The sequence below is a fragment of the Geotrypetes seraphini genome, chromosome 3 (assembly GCF_902459505.1).
Source record: "Geotrypetes seraphini chromosome 3, aGeoSer1.1, whole genome shotgun sequence".
Lineage (NCBI taxonomy): Eukaryota > Metazoa > Chordata > Amphibia > Gymnophiona > Dermophiidae > Geotrypetes > Geotrypetes seraphini.
In genome coordinates, this window is record NC_047086.1 from 268,281,574 (window position 1) to 268,293,817 (window position 12,244).

A 12,244-nucleotide genomic window follows, 5' to 3' on the forward strand; every position below is an offset into this window, starting at 1 on the left:
AAGCCTTCTCCACTTGATTGGCAGTTTTCATGTCTGCACTGATGATTACTCCTAAATCTTGTTCTGCTGAAGTCCTAGTTAAAGTTTCTCCGTTCAAGAAGTACGTCCTGCATGGATTTCCGCTTCCGAGGTGCATGACCTTACATTTCTTAGCATTGAAGCCTAGCTGCCAGGTTGAGGACCAACTTTCCAATGTAAGCAGGTCCTGCGCCATATAATTCTGTAAACTGCATTCACTTACTATATTACATAGTTTGGTGTCATCAAGTTTCAACTTTCAAGTTTATTATTTCTCTTGATTAATCGCTTAATCAAATTCTAAGCGATGAACATTTTAAAATACATTCAATGAGAGACAAACAGTACAAACTTTAAATAATAATATCGGGTAAATAACTAATACATGTTCTCATTACATAAGGTAAGATAGGGTTTTGAAATACAATTGATTAAAGAAAAGCAAAACAAAGGAAGAATAGTGTTATTTTACCTTGAAGCCCTTGAGTCAGATCCCCTATGAATATGTTGAAAAGGAGTGGACCCAGGACCGAGCCCTGTGGAACTCCACTGGTCACCTCCGATGTTTTAGAGAGGGTACTATTAACCACCACCCTCTGAAGTCTGCCACTCAGCCAATCATTGACCCATGCAATTAGTGTCTCTCCTAACCCCATCGATTCCATCTTGCTTAGCAGCCTGCGGTGTGGGACACTGTCAAAAGCTTTACTGAAGTCCAGGTACACGACGTCCAAAGACTCTCCCAAGTCCAACTTTCTTGTTACCCAGTCAAAGAAGCTGATGAGATTGGATTGGCAGGACCTACCCTTGGTGAATCCATGTTGACTGGGATCCCGAAGATTCCCTTCATTCAAGATCGTGCCAAATTTGCTTTTAATTAGTGTTTCCATGAGTTTGCACACTATTGATGTGAGACTCACCGGTCTATAATTCGCAGCCTCTGCCCTGCAACCCTTTTTATGCAGAGGAACGACATTAGCTAATTTCCAGTCCAGGGGAACTTTCCCCTTACTTAGGGAGAGATTGAATAGCTCAGCCAACGGTTTTGCCAGGACATCGCTCAATTCTCTGAGCACTCTTGGGTGCAAATTTTCTGGTCCCATGGCTTTGTTCACCTTGAGTCTTGCCAGTTCACTGTAAACTTCACCTGGTGTGAACTCAAAATTCTGAAATGAGTCTTCTGTGATTTGTGTTGCCTTCAACTGCGGACCGTGTCCCGGTGCCTCACAGGTGAAGACTGAGCAGAAGTATTCATTCAGTAGTTCAGCTTTATCGGAATCTGCTTCCACGTAACTTCCGTCCGGTCTTCTAAGGCGTACTATCCCGCCTGTGTTCCTTTTTCTGTCACTAATATACCTGAAGAAGGATTTGTCCCCCTTTTTAATGTTTTTTGCCAGAATTTCTTCCACTCGAAGTTTTGCCTGTCTCCAGGATGCAGAATTCTCCACATATCTATCATTTTCAGTTGGCTCATTAAATCTTGTATACTTTGCCATGTTTTAGTTTGTCTGTATACAGACCGAGATTTCCTATCCAAATCCTTGTCTAGAATTTGACTAAAGTCACAACCTAATATACACGGTACATTTCCGGAAACAGTGATCAATGCAGAAAGCGTGTGGAAGAAGGCGGGGTCATCCACGTTGGGGGGCATAAATATTGATGACATTCAGTTTGAATGTGCCACTGGACAATTCCACCTTAATCCAGCGCCCCTTGTCATCCGTGATGTGTGATAGAATCTTGAGATCAGAGCGACGTCTAATTAAAGTAATGTCACCATTCATTTTCCCCATAGCAGGTGAGTATATAGGTGGGGATGCCCATTTTGGCAAAATCTTTTTGGACTCAATCTCAGATAGATGGGTTTCCTGGTAGAACACAATGTCTAGTTTATACTGTGCTGTATAACAAAGTATTTTACATCGTTTGACTGGGTTATTAAAACCTTTCACATTCAAAAAGAAACAAGTAATAGGCATAATATGTCATGATTATGATGTACTCAAATGCAGGAATAACAGCTGGGTATGACAAGCTATAATATTGAAATCTGAGCATTATAATAGCCATATCGTAGTAATAGTGCATGTGATATACTCTGGTCCTAAACAATTCAGTTGGGTGAATGTATCTACAACATATTGGTACCTCTCTAACAAGGGCTCTCATGGTACTCATATTAATAAACCAGGAATGCCAGCAATTTAATTTTATACAAATTATGTCACTATTGTGATGTACTCAAGTGCAAGCATAATCAGCAGGGTATAATGAACAATAAGAGTGCAGGTTAAGTAACATATTAGTCAGAACATAATAAAATATCAGAAAATGCACATGGGTGCTATGAGACATAGTGGTGGATAAGACAGTATGAGAAATAGCCATTTTTACAAAGAAGGCACTTATGGGAATCATGTTTAGAAATCAAAAACTCCAGAGTGAAAGAATCCAGCATACTACTGGTACATTGTGGCATCCCTTGTACATGGAAAGATATAGTGTGATGTAGATCAGAATGAAGAGTGCTGAAGAAATAGTAAAATAGGGAGAAAACAGAAAGAAACCAAATAGTATTCAGGGCTGATGTGCTATCCAATGTTAGGTAACTGATAGAAAGGCCTATACATACAAATATCGCTAAGTGGTGATAGAAGGCATCTTTCTGTAGAAATATGCATAGTGTAGTTATAAAGAGCATTATAATTAAGTAAATGATACAATTATCAAGAGGAATAATGGCAGTGCTGTAGAGGAAAATAAATAATATCGGAAAGAATATGTATGGCAATGTTAATAGTTTAGGGGTAAAATCACCTGCATACATCTGTAATGAAAAAACACCTGCAAAAAGGAAAACATGAACAAATAGAAAACTCCAAGAACTCGCCATGGGTAGGCAAGCAGCAATAGGGGAGCATGGACGTAACTAAGAACCAGCAATATAACATTTAGTTTGAAAAACATCGTCCTAACATAGAGTGAACATGTAAAAGCTAAACACTCTTAATGGCTGTGTGCCCACAGCCATGTTTACCAGGAAGTGTGTGTAGCAGAGAAGATGATGGTTGTGCTGAAATGCGCCAAGAAGAACCATATTCGAACCGAAGCAGAGAAATTTAAGTTTTGTCAATAGAGGTCGGGTGAACACTCTCAATGAATTCAGCTAGATCAGCAGGATTAGTGTAGTCTTTGGTAGTATTGTTGAATGTGACACGCATACGAGCAGGGTACAGGAGGCCATGTTTGGCACCCATAGCTGATAGTTTTGGTCGAAAAGCAAGGAGTTGCTTCCTCTTTTTAGCCGTTTCTTTCGAGAGATCAGGAACCAGGATCAATTTATTACCCTCAAAGAGTATCGCAGAATGTGTCTTCGCTTTCTGCAGGATGAGTTGAACATGTGCTTGCCGCAGCAGGGTTATCCCTACGTGTTGGGGAACCCGATATATGGTGTCAAAATCCAGTTTCATATCCGTTGAGATCTTGAGGAGCTCAGGCAGTAGGGCAGTAAGGAAATTGGTAAGATCACAAGCCTCCCTACCCTCCAGTAATCTGAGCAAACGAAAACTGTTACGTTTTGCCCTATTCTTTTCATCCTCCAGGGCCGACTCAAGCTTTGCTATGTGAGAGGTCTGTTTGAAAAGAAGCTTGATGGAATCTTCCAAGGTTTGTACCTTGACTTCCAAAGTATCCGTACGTAGCTTAACACTAGTAAACTCTTTCCGGAGAGTGGTAAGTTCTGCTTTCATTTCAGTGATGTCTTGTTTGGTGTCTAAGAGAAGGTTGCGGATCGAACGTAGCTCCTCTATAATGAAGGCCACAGATGGTTCCTTGAGTTTCTCATCACTATTTTTTTGCGGTGAAGATGGCTCAGCATTTTTATGCTTACCTGGTTTTGTAGCTGACATGTTCAGAAGTTAAATGAGGAGCAATTCACTCAAAAAGAATGAAGTATTTAGATGTTTTTCTCGGGTTTGTATAGATTATAGCTGAAGCTCAGTTACCATGTGACCATCCCAGTCAGTGCTCACCAGCGCCCCCATTCAGTAGCATAATTAAATGAAATAACTACTTCTGAAGTTTATAGGGATGGGCGGGGACAGATTTGATTCCAGCGGGGACGAGTTTGACTTCTAGTGGGGACGGAAGGGGACGGGTTTGATTCTACCGGGGACATGTTTAAGAACATAAGAAATGCCTCTACTGGGTCAGACCTGAGGCCCATCGAGCCCAGCAGTCCGCTCACGCGGCGGCCCAATAGGTCCAGGACCTGTGCAGTAATCCTCTATCTATACCCTTCTATCCCCTTTTCCAGCAGGAAATTGTCCAATTCCTTCTTGAACCCCAGTACCGTACTCTGCCCTATTATGCCCTCTGGAAGCGCATTCCAGGTGTCCACCACACATTGGGTAAAGAACTTCCTAACATTCGTTTTGAATCTGTCCCCTTTCAACTTTTCCGAATGTCCTCTTGTTATTTTATTATTTGAAAGTTTGAAGAATCTGTCCCTCTCTACTCTCTCTATGCCCTTCATGATCTTATAAGTCTCTATCATATCCCCTCTAAGTCTTCTCTTCTCCAGGGAAAAGAGTCCCAGTTTTGATTTCTATCCCTGCATAACTCTCTAGCGCACACCTTTGTGAAACGAACAGACCAACAGTTATACCATGTCTATTACAGGCATAACTGAAGAGGTGTTACATTTTTGGTATGCCAATGGTGACTTATGCTAGTATTTCATAACAAAACTTTAGTGCTAAGAATTGATGCTCAGTGAGTACAAATGGGGTGCCAAAATTAGCATACAACTTTATAGAATGCTTTAGCTTTATAGAATGCTAAAAAATAGGTCTATCAGGATTGTGCAGTAAGTACATGATATTTAACTTCTAGTACTCCACTGTTCAAAGAAAACTAACTGTCTAAATAACAAAATACTGTACAGTAGAATAAAAATGTATAAAGTTGCCTTCAAGAGATACAAGATATCACATGAACAGAAATTAAAATCAGGCTCAAAGATTTTGTAAAATCTTATATAATAAAACCTTAAGCACGCATGCGCACTCCTACCTGCGTGATCCGTGATCCATAGATCTGTGGCAGGTAGGAGTACGCATGCGCGTTAGGGTTCTATTAGCTTGGGAGGAAATATGACAATGGAACCACACTTGCAGACCCCAAGGTAATGTTCTGGCCGAAGTTATTTTTAAGTTCAAAGCCGCCACTGCAGCTCCTCTCATGAGCCGCACCTGCGTTGGAGAAGGCTTCCGACGCAGGCGGGGATTGTGAGAGGAGCCACCGCGGCAGCTTTAAACTTAAAAATAACTCCGGCAAGGAACTAAAGGAGTCATGGCTCCCGAGGCTGCAATTGTAACAGTTGGCGACAGAACACCGGGCATTGCTCACGATCCCGGGCACTCCTCACACCCACTAGCCTGCAAAACTGCTTCCCACGCACCCGAGCACCCTCTAACCTGGTTACAGCTCCGGCTTCTCACCCTGCCGAGCATGCACTGAAGGGTAAGTGAACGCGCTGCTCCTGCGTGACAAGTGGCGGGCTCTGTCTTACCTGGATGGTTATTATTAGTTCACACACACCCTCAAAATTTAGCACCAAAATTAGAAGAACGGAGAAGTTTAAAAACTTATACACTGCTTTAAACCAAAGCAGTATACAATTTGTGACAGATTTTTGGTGGTTTTATTTTTTTTGTTGTTATTCAATATTTTTATTGTGCACAGGGAGTGAGGTGGGGGGAGGGAAATGCTGCTGCACAGGGAAATGGAGGAGGAGGGAATACTGCTGCTGTGGCTGCTGCACAGGGAAGTGAGGGGGGGGAGGGAAATGCTGCTGCTGCATAGGGGGCAGGGAGAGAGACAGATAGAAAGACAGACAGACAGCAGGAGGGAGGGAAAAAGAAAGAAAGATAGCAGGAGGGAGACATAAAGAAAGGAAGAAAGACACAGGGAGAGAGACAGAAAGACAGACAGACAAAGGGGGCCAGGGAGAGAGACAGACAGAAAGACAGACAGACATATATTCTAGTACTCGTTAATGTAATGGGCTTAAAGACTAGTAAAATAATAATTGCTTACTTATAGTTTTTCTCCCAGAACTTGATAGGTCTGCCATAGGATGTGACAAATATGACACTGCCAAGAAATGGACTCAAGGGCACAGAAAATATTGCTGTTGTTAGAGTCTGGAAAAAAAGCATTGCTAAGTCTTTGCATTGCAGGTTAAGGAGAACAGAATACTTCCAAGATACCATACTTGTACATGTGTTTTCTGTTTTTCCATATAAGATATAAATAAAACAGATCAGAAATAATAATAATCACAACGTTCTGCAATGATGATATTTCATTTAGATGAATTTACTAATGACATTGAATTGTATTATTACTAAGACTATACATCAATTAAAAATTTTAATCACATGATTACTCACGATTAAAATGTTTAATCACGCTATTAATCACATAAAGCGCCTCCTCACATTTCCTCCTGTATAGAAACAAAATTCCAAATCCAAAATAACAAAGAAAAAAAATCACCCAATATAACTGAATAACTCAAACCTAAACTGAGAGTGAATTACTGAGCCTTCTAAACAAGTATTCTTGAAAAACAAGGAAAAAGGACTTCAAGCACTCAGGGGAAGATTCTTAAAACTAAAATATGCCTTTAACATGTGTGCTAAACTGGTTCCAGCCGATTTAGCATGCATGTATTTTAGCGGTGGATTATTAAAATGGCTTACTTACAAAGAGGTCATTAATATTAAAATGAGCACTCTGAGAAATTCTCTATAATTCTCCCTAACATTTGCAGCTAACATTTGCCAACAGGTCTGAGCTGTCGTTGCCTTATTTTCTGATCAGTGCCTGAGCGCTAATTGGTTCATGCACTGTCAAGAAAGTAAAGCTTGATAGCTAAGACCTGTCAGAAAATTTTGTTGCCGTCAAGCAACCCCACCTCACCCCCCCATATTCCTAAGCCAAGGAACCTACACATTAACTCTGTTCCCAGTGCTAAGATCAGACAGGTAGGGCAGAACAGAGAAGGGATGGCAGAGAAGAACAGAATACCTGTTCCAAGCCACTATAATCCCTTTTATAACCCATCTGTTAATTCTCAGGTTAAACCTCTGGTCAGGCAATCTGACACAGCAAGGGTTAAGGAAAGGGGGTGGAGCTGACAGGCAGAAAGTGGCTAGAGCACCAGTGAAAGTTTCACAGCAGCTAACACACATAGGCAATCAGGAACCTGGAGGGAATGATATTCCTCACAGAACAGGAAACTGAAGGCTAGGAGCTCTATCTTACTGCATTCTGCTAACAAACTCCCTGTCCCACAGCACTGCCATGCTAAAAAAAACTTTGCTTTCCAAGCAGAGGTTAATTGGAAGGGAAAAGCTCCATGAGCAGGGTTGGCCCAATGCTGCTCCAGAAGATAGCTTGTACCCAGCTTCAGAAAGTGAGGAGTCCCTTATGGAAGTAGAGGGAGATATCTCTGAGGGGAATGAAATGGACTGCAGCCTAGAAGCCGTGGAGGAGCATAATAAAAAAAAAGTCTAAGTCCCTTTTTGGCCTAAATCCTTAAACGTTCAAAGCAGAAGCAGGGAAAGTGTCCATAACCAAAACAAATGCCCTTGTTTTAATTATGGCCTGCCTCTACTAAACGCCCAGATCACCAATACGTCTAAAAGTGCACCCCCACGACGTCTACACTTTTTGGCCATAATGAACCAAAAAAACACCTAAGCCCCAAACGTCCAACAGAAGGGCTTTTAGGCGAAGGAGGAGCCAGTCCTTCACCTAAAAGCTGGATTCTGTAATCGGTGTCTGTCAAAAACAACACGGTTACAGAATCCCCCACCCACAACGATCCAGGCAGGAGGGTGCCCAAGCCCTCCTGCCATGTCGAACCGCGAACCCCCCCAACAACGTCGGGGCAAGAGGGAGCTCAAGCCCTCCTGCCCCGCGATCGCTAATCCCCCCAATTACGGTCATAGAAACATAGAAACATAGAAGATGATGGCAGAAAAGGGCTACAGCCCATCAAGTCTGCCCACTCTGCTTACCCACCCCCTGTCTATGCCCTAATGACCCAATTTCCTTATCTTGACCCTCGCAGGGATCCCACATGGGTATCCCATTTATTCTTAAAGTCTGGCACGCTGTCTGCCTCGATCACCTGCACTGGAAGCTTGTTCCAATGATCAACCACTCTCTCTGTGAAGAAATACTTTCTGGTGTCGCCATGAAATTTTCCGCCCCTGAGTTTGAGCGGGTGCCCTCTTGTGGCCGAGGGTCCCTTGAGAAAGAAAATATCATCTTCCACTTCGACACGTTCCGTGAGGTACTTAAATGTTTTGATCATGTCTCCCCTCTCCCTACGTTCCTCAAGAGTGTAGAGCTGCAATTTGTTGAGTCTCTCTTCGTACGAGAGACCCTTGAGCCCCGAGATCATCCTGGTGGCCGTCCGTTGAACCGATTCAATTCTGCGCACATCTTTACTGTAATGTGGCCTCCAGAATTGCACACAGTACTCCAGATGAGGTCTCACCATGGCCCTATACAACGGCATTATGACTTCAGGCTTTCGGCTGACGAAACTTCTATTGATACAACCCAATATCTGCCTTGCCTTAGATGAAGCCTTCTCCACTTGATTGGCAGTTTTCATGTCTGCACTGATGATTACTCCTAAATCTCGTTCTGCTGAAGTCCTAGTTAAAGTTTCTCTGTTCAAGAAGTACGTCCTGCATGGATTTCCGCTTCCGAGGTGCATGACCTTACATTTCTTAGCATTGAAGCCTAGCTGCCAGGTTGAGGACCAACTTTCCAATGTAAACAGGTCCTGCGCCATATAATTCTGTAAACTGAATTCACTTACTATATTACATAGTTTGGCGTCATCGGCGAATAGTGTTATTTTACCTTGAAGCCCTTGAGTCAGATCCCCTATGAATATGTTGAAAAGGAGTGGACCCAGGACCGAGTCCTGCGGCACTCCACTGGTCACCTCCGATGTTTTAGAGAGGGTACCATTAACCACCACCCTCTGAAGTCTGCCACTCAGCCAATCATTGACCCATGCAGTTAGTGTCTCTCCTAACCCATCGATTCCATCTTGCTTAGCAGCCTGCGTTGTGGGACACTGTTAAAAGCTTTACTGAAGTCCAGGTATACGACGTCCAAAGACTCTCCCAAGTCCAACTTTCTTGTTACCCAGTCAAAGAAGCTGATGAGGTTGGATTGGCAGGACCTACCCTTGGTGAATCCATGCTGACTGGGATCCCGAAGATTCCCTTCATTCAAGATCGTGTCCAATTTGCTTTTAATTAGTGTTTCCATGAGTTTGCACACTATTGATGTGAGACTCACCGGTCTAGAATTCGCAGCCTCTGCCCTGCAACCCTTTTTATGCAGAGGAACAATATTAGCTAATTTCCAGTCCAGGGGAACTTTCCCCTTACTTAGGGAGAGATTGAATAGCTCAGCCAACGGTTTCGCCAGGACATCGCTCAATTCTCTGAGCACTCTTGGGTGCAAATTTTCTGGTCCAATGGCTTTGTTCACCTTGAGTCTTGCCAGTTCACTGTAAACTTCACCTGGTGTGAACTCAAAATTCTGAAACGGGTCTTCTGTGCTTTGTGTTGCCTTTAACTGCGGACCGTGTGCCTCACAGGTGAAGACTGAGCAGAAGTATTCATTCAGTAGTTCGGCTTTATCGGAATCTGCTTCCACGTAACTTCCGTCCGGTCTTCTAAGGCAGTGTTTTTCAACCTTTTTTGGGCAAAGGCACACTTGTTTCATGAAAAAAATCACGAGGCACACCACCATTAGAAAATGTTAAAAAATTTAACTCTGTGCCTATATTGACTATATATAAAGTAATTCTCTTGAATAGGAATCAAATAAACACAAAGAAAGTATTTTATAATTACTTTATTATGAAATATTAAGTAAACAGAATAGTGAAAAATTATAAAATACTTTATTCAGTGCGCAACCTGGGCCTGTTTGGCTGAACACAAAGCTGATATTCTGGCTGGAATCGAAGAAAGACACACACGTAGCTCTTCGTCAACAGCTCTCAGTCTCTCTCTGTATTTGGTTTTTATAGCAATGATGCTTGAAAAGCTAATCTCACACAGATATGTAGTGGAAAATGGGAGCAATGTCAAAATAGCTTTGTTTGCCAGAAGGGGGAACTCCTTGGCGGTATCCAACCAAAAACTGTCCAAAGGTAGATCAGCAAATCTTAGCTTGAAACCACGATTTTGTCTCAATTCAGTTAGTTCCTCCTGCTCCTGTAAAGTCATGTCCTTTCCACCAACTGATGCTGAGCTATAAGGGTCTCTAACCCAGTCAAGGCATTCAGTGGAGACTGAAGAGAAATAAAATGACAACTTCTCCTCAAGAGTTTTTAAATGTTTAACTATTATCTCACACAGTGCAGCAGTGTGAACACCTTGCCATTGCTTGGTGAGTGTGAACATTTCAAGATTGCCACTTTCCACGTGTTGATGCCAGAGTTGCACCTTTGAACGGAATCCATTTATTTTATCTGTACTTGTAAGCAGGTTTTCACTTCGGCCTTGCATTCGTGTGTTCAGTTCATTCAGATGATAAAATATATCTGCCAGGTATGCCAGCCTTGCACACCACTCATCATTTGCAAGCTGCTTTGCGTAATCTGACCTCTCATTTGTCAGAAACACTTTAAGTTCCTCCCGCAGCTCATACACACGAACCAAGACCTTGCCACGCGACAACCACCGGACCTCTGTATGAAACAGCAAGGTTTTATGCTTCGCTCCCATCTCCTCACACAAAGCTGCAAATATGCGACTTTTCACGGGTCGTGACTTTACAAAGTTTACCATGCACACAACATCATCCAACACATGAACTAGGACTGCTTGTAAAGTCTTGGCTACGAGGGCCTCACGGTGTAAAAAACAATGCGTAACAATCACATCTGGATTTCTTTCCTTCACTCTGCTTACAAAGCCTTTGGTGCGCCCGACCATGGCTGCAGCTCCATCGGTGCAGACACTTGTGCAGTTTTCCCACTTAAGTCCTCCTTTTTCAAGGTATTCTGATGTGACCTGAAAAATTTCTTCTCCTGTTGTTTTTTCTGGCAATGCCTTGCAAAAAAAGAAGTTTTCTCTAATTGCATCACCATCAACAAAACGCACATTGGCCAAGAGTTGAGCATGTCCACTGATATCAGTAGACTCGTCAAGTTGCAATGCAAATTTCTCACTGATACGGATCTTTTCGAAAACCACACTTTCGATGTCTGCAGACATGTCATTAATACGTCTGGAAATTGTGTTGTCTGAGAGAGGGACTTTGGCTATTTCCTTAGCTGCTTCAGGTCCGAGCATCTCCTCTACAATAGCTTTGCAGACAGGAAGTATTAATGTCTCTGCCACAGTGTGCGACTTTTTTGACTTGGCTATAAGTTCAGCAACTTGATAGCTAGCTTTAAGAACTCTTTCATTTACCTTTGTGGTTTTTCTCATGAAAGTTGCCTGTTTCTCCGTGTTGTCATGCAGGCGAACAAAATAGTCCGCATTCTTGTTTTGAAGCGAAGGGTATTTCGTTTGGAGATGGCGTTTAAGTTTGCTTGGGACCATAGCACTGTTAGCTAGCTTTTCACCACACACCACGCACAGTGGAATTGGTTTGTTTGCATCTCCAGTGAAAGTAAATCCAACTGAAATATAGCTTTCGCTATATTGCCTTGCGCCAGAGAATTTGCTTGCGCTAACCATCTTTGCTTTCTTTTGACCCCCACTCATACTTGGGCTCTCATCTGGCTCCAAATTTTGTTCAGAGTCTAGTTCTTTCCTTTTCAAAAACTTGTCCATCACTGCAGTATCTCACTGTCACTCAGGACTTACTGCGCTTGTCTCCTCCAGATAGCCGCTGTCCGTCACACTCAGTACTCTTCTGATCGATCCCCGATGAGCCGGCGGATGACAGCTCCAGATGACAGCTCTGTAAAACTAAACAAGCCAGACCAGCACAGATCAATCCTACACCGTCAATCCTAACAGAAAACCATGTCTTTCAAACACACAGAACACAGAAAACACCTTCGCCTAGTATGGAATATGTCATCACAAACTAACCCCTCACCCTTTTACAAAACTGTAGTGTGGATTTTAGCCACAGTGGTAACAGCCCTGACACTCAT

General features: G+C 42.7%; 1 protein-coding gene across 1 annotated transcript in view; it reads right to left on the reverse strand.

Annotated features, from left to right (window-relative positions):
• PCNX2 (pecanex 2) overlaps positions 1-12,244 on the reverse strand; it is a 1,104,481-nt gene that overhangs the window by 360,596 nt on the left and 731,641 nt on the right. Inside the window, 1 exon segment of the mRNA XM_033937641.1 lies at positions 6,121-6,250. Within this exon segment, the coding sequence (XP_033793532.1) occupies positions 6,121-6,250 (130 nt within the window).